At 42.3% G+C, this 13,627-nt stretch overlaps 1 protein-coding gene across 1 annotated transcript in view; it reads right to left on the bottom strand.

Annotated features, from left to right (window-relative positions):
• LOC139559131 (1-acylglycerol-3-phosphate O-acyltransferase ABHD5-like) overlaps positions 1-13,069 on the bottom strand; it is a 23,491-nt gene extending 10,422 nt beyond the window's left edge. Inside the window, exons 1-4 of the mRNA XM_071374865.1 lie at positions 12,933-13,069; positions 10,223-10,308; positions 9,548-9,995; positions 6,860-7,014 (exon numbers count right to left, since the gene is read on the bottom strand). Of these exons, the coding sequence (XP_071230966.1) occupies positions 6,860-7,014; positions 9,548-9,995; positions 10,223-10,308; positions 12,933-12,964 (721 nt within the window). The 5' untranslated portion in view covers positions 12,965-13,069. The remainder of the gene's footprint in view (positions 1-6,859; positions 7,015-9,547; positions 9,996-10,222; positions 10,309-12,932) is intronic.
• Between the last annotated feature and the right edge of the window lie 558 nt (positions 13,070-13,627).

The raw sequence follows: 13,627 nt of genomic DNA, 5'->3' as shown, positions 1-13,627 counted from the left end.
GAAGAAAGTGGCTCTCATGAGGACCGCCACAGGAAAGGAAGACCCAGAGTTACCTCTGCTGCTGAGGATCAGTTCATTAGAGTTAACTGCACCTCAGATTGCATCCCAAATAAATGCTTCACAGAGTTCAAGTAACAAACACATCTCAACATCAACTGTTTAGAGGAGACAGCGTGAATCAGTCGTTCATTGTCGATTACTGCTAAGAAACCACTACTAAAGGACACCAATAATAATAAGAGACTTGCTTGGGCCAAGAAACACGAGCAACGAACATTAGACCGGTGGAAATCTGTCCTTTGGTCTGATGAGTCCAAATTTTAGATTTTTGGTTCCACTCGCCGTGTGTTTCTGAGACACAGAGTAGGTGAATGGATGATCTCCGCATGTGTGGTTCCACCGTGAAGCATGGAGGAGGAGGTGTGATGGTGCGGGGATGCTTTGCTGGTGACACTGTCTGTGATTTATTTAGAATTCAAGAAACACTTAGCCAGCATGGCTACCACAGCATTCTGCAGCGATATGCCATCCCATCTGGTTTGCGCTCAGTGGGACTATCATTTGTTTTTCAACAGGACAATGACCCAACACACCTCCAGGCTATGTAAGGGCTATTTGACCAAGAAGGAGAGTGATGGAGTGCTGCGTCAGATGGCCTGGCCTCCACAATCACCCGAACTCAACCCAATTGAAATGGTTTGGGATGAGTTGGACTGCAGAGTGAAGGAAAAGCAGCCAACAAGTGCTCAGCATACGTGGGAACTCCTTCAATACTTTTGGAAATGCATTCCAGGTGAAGATGGTTGAGAGAATGCCAAGTGTTCAAAGCTGTCATCAAGGCAAAGGGTGGCTTTGAAGAATCTAAAATATACAATATATTTAGATTTGTTTAACACTTTTTTGTTTATTACATGAGTCTATATGTGCTATTTCATAGTTTTGACGTCTTCAGCATTATTCTACAATGTAGAAAATAGTAAAAAATAAAGAAAAACCCTTGAATGAGTGGGTGTGTCCAACTTTTGACTGGTGCTCTGTATTATACCCAGCGGTCCAGCCAGTTTAAGTATATATATCGTACCCAGTGGTCCAGCCATTCTTAGTATGTACAGTGCTTCGGAAAGTATTCAGACCCCTTGACTTTTTCACATTTTGTTACGTTACAGCTTATTCTAAAATGGATTAAATGTTTTTTTCCATCATCAATCTACACACAATACCCCATAATGACAAAGCAAAACACCTGTATTTGGGGAGTTTCTCCCATTCTTCTCTGCAGATCCTCTCAAGCTCTGTCAGGTTGGATGGGGAGCGTTGCTGCACAACTATTTTCAGGTCTCTCCAGAGATGTTCGATCGGGTTCAAGTCCGAGCTCTGGCTGGGCCACTCAAGGACATTCAGAGACTGGTCTCGATGGCACTCCTGCGTTGTCTTGGCTGTGTGCTTAGGGTCGTTGTTCTGTCGGAAGGTGAACCTTCGCCCCAGTCAGGTCCTGAGTGCTCTGGAGCAGGTTTTCATCAAGGATCTCTCTGTTCTTTGTTCCGTTCATCTTTCCCTAGATTCTGACTAGTCTTCCAGTCCCTGACGCTGAAAAACATCCCCACAGCATGATGCTGCCACTTTTTCCTCATGGTCTGTGAGTCCTTTAGGTTCCTTTTGGCAAACTCCAAGTGGGCTGTCATGTGCTTTTTACTGAGGAGTGGCTTCCGTCTGGCCATTCTACCATAAAGGCCTGATTGGTGGAGTGCTGCAGAGATGGTTGTCCTACTGGAAGGTTCTCCCATCTCCACAGAGAAACCCTGGAGCTCTGTCAGAGTGACCATTGGGTTCTTGTTCACCTCCCTGACCAAGGCCCTTCTCCCCCGATTGCGCAGTTTGGCCAGGTGGCCAGCTCTAGGAAGAGTCTTGGTGGTTCCAAACTTCTTCCATTTAAGAATGATGGAGGCCACTGAGTTCTTGGGGACCTTCAATGCTGCAGACATTTTTTGGTACCCTTCCCCAGATCTGTGCCTCGACACAATCCTGTCTCGGAGCTCTACAGACAATTCCTTCGACCTCATGGCTTGGTTTTTGCTCTGACATGCACTGTCAACTCTGGGACCTTATATAGACAGGTGTGCCTTTCCAAATCATGTCCAATCAGTTGAATTTACCACAGGTAAATCTAAGGATGAACAATGGAAACAGAATTCACCTGAGCTCAATTTCGAGTCTCATAGCAAAGAGTCTGAATAATTATGTTAAATAAGGTATTTCTGTTTTTTATTTTTCATGCATTTGCAAAAATATTTTAAAAAACAGTTTTTGCTTTGTCATTATGGGGTATTGTGCTTAGATTGCTGAGGATTAAAAAAATATATATTTTAGAATAAGACTGTAACGTAACAAAATGTGGAAAAAGTCAAGGGGTCTGAATACTTTCCGAAGGCACTGTATATCTTACCCAGTGGTCCAGTCAGTCTTAGTGTTTATATCTTACCCAGTGGTCCAGTCAGTCAGTGTTTATATCTTACCCAGTGGTACAGCCAGTCTTAGTGTTTATATCTTACCCAGTGGTCCAGCCAGTCTTAGTGTTTATATCTTACCCAGTGGTCCAGTCAGTCTTAGTGTGTATATCTTACCCAGTGGTCCAGTCAGTCTTAGTGTTTATATCTTACCCAGTGGTCCAGTCAGTCTTAGTGTTTATATCTTACCCAGTGGTCCAGTCAGTCTTAGTGTTTATATCTTACCCAGTGGTCCAGTCAGTCTTAGTGTTTATATCTTACCCAGTGGTCCAGTCAGTCTTAGTGTTTATATCTTACCCAGTGGTCCAGTCAGTCTTAGTGTTTATATCTTACCCAGTGGTCCAGTCAGTCTTAGTGTTTATATCTTACCCAGTGGTCCAGTCAGTCTTAGTGTGTATATCTTACCCAGTGGTCCAGTCAGTCTTAGTGTTTATATCTTACCCAGTGGTCCAGTCAGTCTTAGTGTTTATATCTTACCCAGTGGTCCAGTCAGTCTTAGTGTTTATATCTTACCCAGTGGTTCAGTCAGTCTTAGTGTTTATATCTTACCCAGTAGTCGAGTCAGTCTTAGTGTTTATATCTTACCCAGTGGTCCAGTCAGTCTTAGTGTTTATATCTTACCCAGTGGTCCAGTCAGTCTTAGTGTTTATATCTTACCCAGTGGTCCAGTCAGTCAGTGTGTATATCTTACCCAGTGGTCCAGTCAGTCTTAGTGTTTATATCTTACCCAGTGGTCCAGTCAGTCTTAGTGTTTATATCTTACCCAGTGGTCCAATCAGTCTTAGTGTTTATATCTTACCCAGTGGTCCAGTCAGTCTTAGTGTTTATATCTTACCCAGTGGTCCAGTCAGTCTTAGTGTTTATATCTTACCCAGTGGTCCAGTCAGTCTTAGTGTTTATATCTTACCCAGTGGTCCAGTCAGTCTTAGTGTTTATATCTTACCCAGTGGTCCAATCAGTCTTAGTGTTTATATCTTACCCAGTGGTCCAATCAGTCTTAGTGTTTATATCTTACCCAGTGGTCCAGTCAGTCTTAGTGTGTATATCTTACCCAGTGGTCCAGTCAGTCTTAGTGTTTATATCTTACCCAGTGGTCCAGTCAGTCTTAGTGTTTATATCTTACCCAGTGGTCCAGTCAGTCTTAGTGTTTATATCTTACCCAGTGGTCCAGTCAGTCTTAGTGTTTATATCTTACCCAGTGGTCCAGTCAGTCTTAGTGTTTATATCTTACCCAGTGGTCCAGTCAGTCTTAGTGTTTATATCTTACCCAGTGGTCCAGTCAGTCAGTGTTTATATCTTACCCAGTGGTACAGCCAGTCTTAGTGTTTATATCTTACCCAGTGGTCCAGCCAGTCTTAGTGTTTATATCTTACCCAGTGGTCCAGTCAGTCTTAGTGTGTATATCTTACCCAGTGGTCCAGTCAGTCTTAGTGTTTATATCTTACCCAGTGGTCCAGTCAGTCTTAGTGTTTATATCTTACCCAGTGGTCCAGTCAGTCTTAGTGTTTATATCTTACCCAGTGGTCCAGTCAGTCTTAGTGTTTATATCTTACCCAGTGGTCCAGTCAGTCTTAGTGTTTATATCTTACCCAGTGGTCCAGTCAGTCTTAGTGTTTATATCTTACCCAGTGGTCCAGTCAGTCTTAGTGTTTATATCTTACCCAGTGGTCCAGTCAGTCTTAGTGTGTATATCTTACCCAGTGGTCCAGTCAGTCTTAGTGTTTATATCTTACCCAGTGGTCCAGTCAGTCTTAGTGTTTATATCTTACCCAGTGGTCCAGTCAGTCTTAGTGTTTATATCTTACCCAGTGGTTCAGTCAGTCTTAGTGTTTATATCTTACCCAGTAGTCGAGTCAGTCTTAGTGTTTATATCTTACCCAGTGGTCCAGTCAGTCTTAGTGTTTATATCTTACCCAGTGGTCCAGTCAGTCTTAGTGTTTATATCTTACCCAGTGGTCCAGTCAGTCAGTGTGTATATCTTACCCAGTGGTCCAGTCAGTCTTAGTGTTTATATCTTACCCAGTGGTCCAGTCAGTCTTAGTGTTTATATCTTACCCAGTGGTCCAATCAGTCTTAGTGTTTATATCTTACCCAGTGGTCCAGTCAGTCTTAGTGTTTATATCTTACCCAGTGGTCCAGTCAGTCTTAGTGTTTATATCTTACCCAGTGGTCCAGTCAGTCTTAGTGTTTATATCTTACCCAGTGGTCCAGTCAGTCTTAGTGTTTATATCTTACCCAGTGGTCCAATCAGTCTTAGTGTTTATATCTTACCCAGTGGTCCAATCAGTCTTAGTGTTTATATCTTACCCAGTGGTCCAGTCAGTCTTAGTGTGTATATCTTACCCAGTGGTCCAGTCAGTCTTAGTGTTTATATCTTACCCAGTGGTCCAGTCAGTCTTAGTGTTTATATCTTACCCAGTGGTCCAGTCAGTCTTAGTGTTTATATCTTACCCAGTGGTCCAGTCAGTCTTAGTGTTTATATCTTACCCAGTGGTCCAGTCAGTCTTAGTGTTTATATCTTACCCAGTGGTCCAGTCAGTCTTAGTGTTTATATCTTACCCAGTGGTCCAGTCAGTCAGTGTGTATATCTTACCCAGTGGTCCAGTCAGTCTTAGTGTTTATATCTTACCCAGTGGTCCAGTCAGTCTTAGTGTTTATATTTTACCCAGTGGTCCAGTCAGTCTTAGTGTTTATATCTTACCCAGTGGTCCAGTCAGTCTTAGTGTGTATATCTTACCCAGTGGTCCAGTCAGTCTTAGTGTTTATATCTTACCCAGTGGTCCAGCCAGTCTTAGTGTTTATATCTTACCCAGTGGTCCAGTCAGTCTTAGTGTTTATATCTTACCCAGTGGTTCAGTCAGTCTTAGTGTGTATATCTTACCCAGTGGTCCAGTCAGTCTTAGTGTTTATATCTTACCCAGTAGTCGAGTCAGTCTTAGTGTTTATATCTTACCCAGTGGTCCAGCCAGTCTTAGTGTTTATATCTTACCCAGTGGTCCAGTCAGTCTTAGTGTTTATATCTTACCCAGTGGTCCAGTCAGTCTTAGTGTGTATATCTTACCCAGTGGTCCAGTCAGTCTTAGTGTGTATATCTTACCCAGTGGTCCAGCCAGTCTTAGTGTTTATATCTTACCCAGTGGTCCAGTCAGTCTTAGTGTTTATATCTTACCCAGTGGTCCAGTCAGTCTTAGTGTTTATATCTTACCCAGTGGTCCAGTCAGTCTTAGTGTGTATATCTTACCCAGTGGTCCAGTCAGTCTTAGTGTTTATATCTTACCCAGTGGTCCAGTCAGTCTTAGTGTTTATATCTTACCCAGTGGTCCAGTCAGTCTTAGTGTTTATATCTTACCCAGTGGTCCAGTCAGTCTTAGTGTTTATATCTTACCCAGTGGTCCAGTCAGTCTTAGTGTTTATATCTTACCCAGTGGTCCAGTCAGTCTTAGTGTTTATATCTTACCCAGTGGTCCAGTCAGTCTTAGTGTTTATATCTTACCCAGTGGTCCAGTCAGTCTTAGTGTGTATATCTTACCCAGTGGTCCAGTCAGTCTTAGTGTTTATATCTTACCCAGTGGTCCAGTCAGTCTTAGTGTTTATATCTTACCCAGTGGTCCAGCCAGTCTTAGTGTTTATATCTTACCCAGTGGTCCAGTCAGTCTTAGTGTTTATATCTTACCCAGTGGTTCAGTCAGTCTTAGTGTGTATATCTTACCCAGTGGTCCAGTCAGTCTTAGTGTTTATATCTTACCCAGTGGTCCAGCCAGTCTTAGTGTTTATATCTTACCCAGTGGTCCAGTCAGTCTTAGTGTGTATATCTTACCCAGTGGTCCAGTCAGTCTTAGTGTTTATATCTTACCCAGTGGTCCAGTCAGTCTTAGTGTTTATATCTTACCCAGTGGTCCAGTCAGTCTTAGTGTTTATATCTTACCCAGTGGTCCAGTCAGTCTTAGTGTTTATATCTTACCCAGTGGTCCAGTCAGTCTTAGTGTTTATATCTTACCCAGTGGTCCAGTCAGTCTTAGTGTTTATATCTTACCCAGTGGTCCAGCCAGTCTTAGTGTTTATATCTTACCCAGTGGTCCAGTCAGTCTTAGTGTTTATATCTTACCCAGTGGTCCAGTCAGTCTTAGTGTGTATATCTTACCCAGTGGTCCAGCCAGTCTTAGTGTTTATATCTTACCCAGTGGTCCAGTCAGTCTTAGTGTTTATATCTTACCCAGTGGTCCAGTCAGTCTTAGTGTGTATATCTTACCCAGTGGTCCAGTCAGTCTTAGTGTTTATATCTTACCCAGTGGTCCAACCAGTCTTAGTGTTTATATCTTACCCAGTGGTCCAGTCAGTCAGTGTTTATATCTTACCCAGTGGTCCAGCCAGTCTTAGTGTAGCCAGGAGGTTGAAGGGACTCATGATGACCCCCATGGCTCTGATCCACACGGGGATAGACTTCTCCTGATCCATGTTCTCTGGGCGGGCCGGGAACCCCCATGGCTCCACCAGGATCAGGTGTTTTACCCTGTAAACACACACAGTGTGAACACACACACTGAGTGTACAAAACATTAAGAACACATTCCTAATATAGAGTAGCACCTCCCCCCCTTTGACCTCAGAACAGTCTCAACTCGTCAGGGCATGGACTCTACAAGGTGTCCAAAGCGATCCACAGGGACGCTGACCCATGTTGATTGAAATGCTTCCCACAGTTGTGTCAAATTGGCTGGATGTCCTTTGGGTGGTGGACCCTTTCTCGATACACACAGAAAACTGTTGAGTGTGAAAAACCCAGCAGTGTTGAGTTCTAGACACAAACCGGTGCGCCTGTCACCTACTACCAGACCCCGTTCAAAGGCATTTAAATATTTTGTCTTGCCCGTTCACCCTCTGAATGGCAGACATAAACAATCCGTCTCAATTGTCTCAAGGCTTAACAATCCTTCTTAACCTGTCTCCTCCCCTTCATCTACACTAATTGAAGTGGATTTAACAAGTGATATCAATGAGGGATCATAGTTTTCACCTGGATTCACCTGGTCTGTCTTTGTCAGCTAAATTCAACTGGTCCAGACCCAGAGGAGGGTCAATCCGGACCGGAAAACATTGCATTTTGTTATATTTTTAGACAGCTTTTTTTAAATTTAAATCACCTGGGCACCGCGGTGATTTTTCCCAAACCATGTTGACTTCATCCAGAAGCTGATGGATAGCTGCTCATCCAGAACTCCTTCTTGGTCAAAAAAAATTGAACAGTTGTCAGAAGAAGAAGCAAAACAGATCTTCAGATGGGTAGATGTTGCATCACTGCAGATGGAGTTGATTGAGCTGCAAGGCAACGTGTCTTTGAAGGAGCAGGCTGGTGACTGTGACCCTGTCACTTCCTGGGGAAAAATGGTGCCTCATTCTCAAGAAACCTGCTCTTGTTTGACTCCACATACAGCTGTGAATCAGCCTTCTCCACAATTAACTTTCTTAAAAACAGAAACCGCACAAGGCACAACAATGAACACCTGCATCATTGTCTCAGGGTTGCTCTCACAACATTTGTGCCAAAGTTCAAAGCACTGGCAGGAGACAGAACAATGTCATTTCTCATTGATGCAAGGGCAAGGCCCACAGTGACTTCTACATGAATACTGCATGGCCCAGAGTGACTTCTACATCAATACTGCATGGCCCACAGTGACTTCTACATCAATACTGCATGGCCCAGAGTGACTTCTACATGAATACTGCATGGCCCAGAGTGACTTCTACATGAATACCGCATGGCCCAGAGTGACTTCTACATGAAAACTGCATGGCCCAGAGTGACTTCTACATGAATACTGCATGGCCCAGAGTGACTTCTACATGAATATTGCATGGCCCAGAGTGACTTCTACATGAATACTGCATGGCCCAGAGTGACTTCTACATGAATACTGCATGGCCCAGAGTGACTTCTACATGAATATTGCATGGCCCACAGTGACTTCTACATGAATACTGCATGGCCCAGAGTGACTTCTACATGAATACTGCATGGCCCACAGTGACTTCTACATGAATACTGCATGGCCCAGAGTGACTTCTACATGAATACTGCATGGCCCAGAGTGACTTCTACATGAATACTGCATGGCCCAGAGTGACTTCTACATGAATACTGCATGGCCCAGAGTGACTTCTACATGAAGTCTACCTTGTCAGCTCGGGGATTCGATCTTGCAACCTTTTCGGTTACTAGTCCAACGCTCTAACCACTAGGCTACCTGCCGTCCCTACACTCTAACCACTAGGATACCTGCCGTCCCTACACTCTAACCACTAGGATACCTGCCGTCCCTACACTCTAACCACTAGTCTACCTGCCGTCCCTACACTCTAACCACTAGGATACCTGCCGTCCCTACACTCTAACCACTAGTCTACCTGCCGTCCCTACACTCTAGCCACTAGTCTACCTGCTGTCCCTACACTCTAACCACTAGTCTACCTGCCGTCCCTACACTCTAACCACTAGGCTACCTGCTGTCCCTACACTCTAACCACTAGTCTACCTGCCGTCCCTACACTCTAACCACTAGTCTACCTGCCGCCCCTACACTCTAACCACTAGTCTATCTGCCGCCATGTACATTGGTTCACAGTGCACTTTTTTGCATAGACAATGATGCAACCACTTTTGTTCTTCAGTAATGTTGATACAATTTTTCCACATGTTTACATTCGAAAGAAGTTGTAATTCATTTAAATTCTTAGTCTAATTTATTGTATTTGATGTCAATTTCCTAAAACAAGGTGTTTCCTATGTCCTAGACGACTATGTTTGTTACTACGCTGTACCACAGCGCCGATAAAGGGCGGTATCCATCCGGACCTTTGTCACCTAGGAGATTTGTGTCACTGGACCTTCTCCAATAGTAGTTGAGTATCCCTGGTCTATGTCATGAAAAAAAGCAGGTGTTCCTAATGTTTTGTACACTCAGTGTCCGTATGAACACACAGTATGAACACAAACACAAACACACGACCCCCCCCCTTCCTCTCGTCCCTCTCGTCCCGCTGACCTGTGTGGGTGTGTGAGTGTGTAAGCAGCAGCCAGGTATCCTCCCAGGTTGTGTCCCAGCAGGATCATCTCCTCCAGGCCCACCCTGTCCCTCCACTCCTCCAGGGCCCCTAGGAACTGCTCCTCTGCCCCCTGCGGGTCCACGCTGAACAGGGGCCTGCTGCTCCGACCGAACCCCAGCAGATCCAGGGCATACACGGCTCCACTGCCACACAAAGAGTCCAGGTTCTGAGCCCACAGACCCACACCGCCCCCAAACCCATGGAGCAGCACCAGCGGAGGACGGGGACGGCGCTGGAGAGATGGCTGGGGAGAAGAGGGATAAGGCTGTGGCTGAGACTGGGGCTGGGGGGGTAGCGAGGGATGTGCTTTGGCGTTGAAGGCTATGGTCCAGACATAGTTGCCATTGGATATCGGGACATCTTGCCTGGAGAATGGGGTCTTCACAGCTGAGAGGAGAGAAATGGATGGAGGGATGGAGGAGAAAGATGGAAGGGAACAGCAAAATGAGAGAGGAGATAAGATGTATGATGGGTAGGAGAGAGGATGTAGGCATACACACACACACACACACACACACACACACACACACACACACACACACACACACACACACACACACACACACACACACACACACACACACACACACACACACACACACACTCTCTCTTACCCTTGAGCATTTTGTCCTCTGCATCCTTTAGCTGAGAGAGGGAGGTGGGGCACCAAGATGGAAGCCAACTGGAGATACACCTGTACCTGCACACACACACACAACATTGGGTAAACGGTCCTGCTGATGTTCTCGAAGAAAACTCATAAACCCAGTGACTCAGTGAACTTTGACGTCCAGCGATCACGGAGTCAGACTTCTAAAACAACAACAGCTTTATAGCAAACTTCTACAATAATGTCCCCTTATCTACAGTAGTCTAGCTATGTTTAATATAACAAACTTCTACAATAACGTCCAGTTATCTACAGTAGTCTAGCTATGTTTAATATAACAAACGTTTACAATAATGTCCCCTTATCTACAGTAGTCTAGCTATGTTTAATATAACAAACTTCTACAATAATGTCCAGTTATCTACAGTAGTCTAGCTATGTTTAATATAACAAACTTCTACAATAATGTCCAGTTATCTACAGTAGTCTAGCTATGTTTAATATAACAAACTTCTACAATAATGTCCAGTTATCTACAGTAGTCTAGCTATGTTTAATATAACAAACTTCTACAATAATGTCCAGTTATCTACAGTAGTCTAGCTATGTTTAATATAACAAACTTCTACAATAATGTCCCCTTCTCTACAGTAGTCTAGCTGTTTAATATAACAAACTTCTACAATAATGTCCCCTTCTCTACAGTAGTCTAGCTATGTTTAATATAACAAACTTCTACAATAATGTCCAGTTATCTACAGTAGTCTAGCTATGTTTAATATAACAAACGTTTACAATAATGTCCCCTTATCTACAGTAGTTTATCTATGTTTAATATAACAAACTTCTACAATAATGTCCAGTTATCTACAGTAGTCTAGCTATGTTTAATATAACAAACTTCTACAATAATGTCCAGTTATCTACAGTAGTCTAGCTATGTTTAATATAACAAACGTTTACAATAATGTCCCCTTATCTACAGTAGTCTAGCTATGTTTAATATAACAAACTTCTACAATAATGTCCCCTTCTCTACAGTAGTCTAGCTATGTTTAATATAACAAACTTCTACAATAATGTCCAGTTATCTACAGTAGTCTAGCTATGTTTAATATAACAAACGTTTACAATAATGTCCCCTTATCTACAGTAGTCTAGCTATGTTTAATATAACAAACTTCTACAATAATGTCCCCTTCTCTACAGTAGTTTAGCTATGTTTAATATAACAAACTTCTACAATAATGTCCAGTTATCTACAGTAGTCTAGCTATGTTTAATATAACAAACGTTTACAATAATGTCCCCTTATCTACAGTAGTCTAGCTATGTTTAATATAACAAACGTTTACAATAATGTCCCCTTCTCTACAGTAGTCTAGCTGTTTAATATAACAAACTTCTACAATAATGTCCAGTTATCTACAGTAGTCTAGCTATGTTTAATATAACAAACGTTTACAATAATGTCCAGTTATTTACAGTAGTCTAGCTATGTTTAATATAATAACTCACTATAATAACTCTTGAGAATAGCTCACCATAATAACTCTTTAGAATAGCTCACTATAATAACTCTTTAGAATAGCTCACTATAATAACTCTTGAGAATAGCTCACTATAATAACTCTTGAGAATAGCTCACTATAATAACTCTTTAGAATAGCTCACTATAATAACTCTTTAGAATAGCTCACTATAATAACTCTGTAGAATAGCTCACTATAATAACTCTTTAGAATAGCTCACCATAATAACTCTTGAGAATAGCTCACTATAATAACTCTTTAGAATAGCTCACTATAATAACTCTTGAGAATATCTCACTATAATAACTCTTGAGAATAGCCCACTATAATAACTCTTTAGAACAGCTCACTATAATAACTCTTTAGAATAGCTCACTATAATAACTCTTGAGAATAGCTCACTATAATAACTCTTGAGAATAGCTCACTATAATAACTCTTTAGAACAGCTCACTATAATAACTCTTGAGAATAGCTCACTATAATAACTCTTGAGAATAGCTCACTATAATAACTCTTGAGAATAGCTCACTATAATAACTCTTGAGAATAGCCCACTATAATAACTCTTTAGAACAGCTCACTATAATAACTCTTTAGAATAGCTCACCATATTAACTCTTGAGAATAGCTCACTATAATAACTATTGAGAATAGCCCACTATAATAACTCTTTAGAATAGCTCACCATAATAACTCTTTAGAATAGCTCACTATAATAACTCTTTAGAATAGCTCACCATAATAACTCTTTAGAATAGCTCACTATAATAACTCACCATAATAACTCTTTAGAATAGCTCACCATAATAACTCTTGAGAATAGCTCACTATAATAACTCTTTAGAATAGCTCACTATAATAACTCTTGAGAACAGCTCACTATAATAACTCTTTAGAATAGCTCACTATAATAACTCTTGAGAATAGCTCACTATAATAACTCTTGAGAACAGCTCACTATAATAACTCTTTAGAATAGCTCACTATAATAACTCTTTAGAATAGCTCACTATAATAACTCTTTAGAATAGCCCACTATAATAACTCACTATAATAACTCTTTAGAATAGCCCACTATAATAACTCACTATAATAACTCTTTAGAATAGCTCACTATAGAAACTCTTTAGAACAGCTCACTATAATAACTTGGTTAACGGTATATTAAAATCCACTCACCCGTGCTCGGCTGGATGCAGCTCCTCCGCCATCCTCCTCACAGTGAACTGTGATGATTATCTGTCATCCATGCAGAGAAACTAAGTAGGAGTGGTAATTGGTAAGACCGCCTCACACACAATCTTTAGGCGTGATAGTAGCCAATAGGAGAGAGCGGGGGGAAATGTAAGGTAAAGTTCGACTCCACGTGTCCAAAAACTAAATGCACCTCCCGCCCCCAAATGAAAAAATATTTTTGCACGACCCTCCTCTTGTACTGTAGAATACATTGAACACCCTACCCCCTCATAGAATTAACTCAAAATAATATTTAAAACTACAAATACCAAGAACTATTGTGACCCTGTGTTTATTAACGCGGATATGGACTTTGCCCACTTCAGCTTTTACAGCACAATCGGTGTCATGCAGGGCTAAGGGGCCAAAACATAGAAATACAAATAATAGAACGAAAAAACATAGAATACCCACCCCAAATCACACCCTGACCAAACCAAATAGAGACATAAAAAGGCTCTCTAAGGTCAGGGCGTGACAGTACCCCCCCCCCCAAAGGTGCGGACTCCGACCGCAAAACCTGAACCTATAGGGGAGGGTCTTGGTGTGCATCTATCCGCGATGGCGGCTCAGGTGCGGGGCGCAGACCCCGCTCCACCACTGGCTCACCCCACTTTGGTGGCACCTCTGGTGCGGGG

Source organism: Salvelinus alpinus, chromosome 29 (assembly GCF_045679555.1).
Source record: "Salvelinus alpinus chromosome 29, SLU_Salpinus.1, whole genome shotgun sequence".
Lineage (NCBI taxonomy): Eukaryota > Metazoa > Chordata > Actinopteri > Salmoniformes > Salmonidae > Salvelinus > Salvelinus alpinus.
Note: the sequence above shows the minus strand (reverse complement) of the source record. Positions and strands in the feature narration are given on the sequence as shown.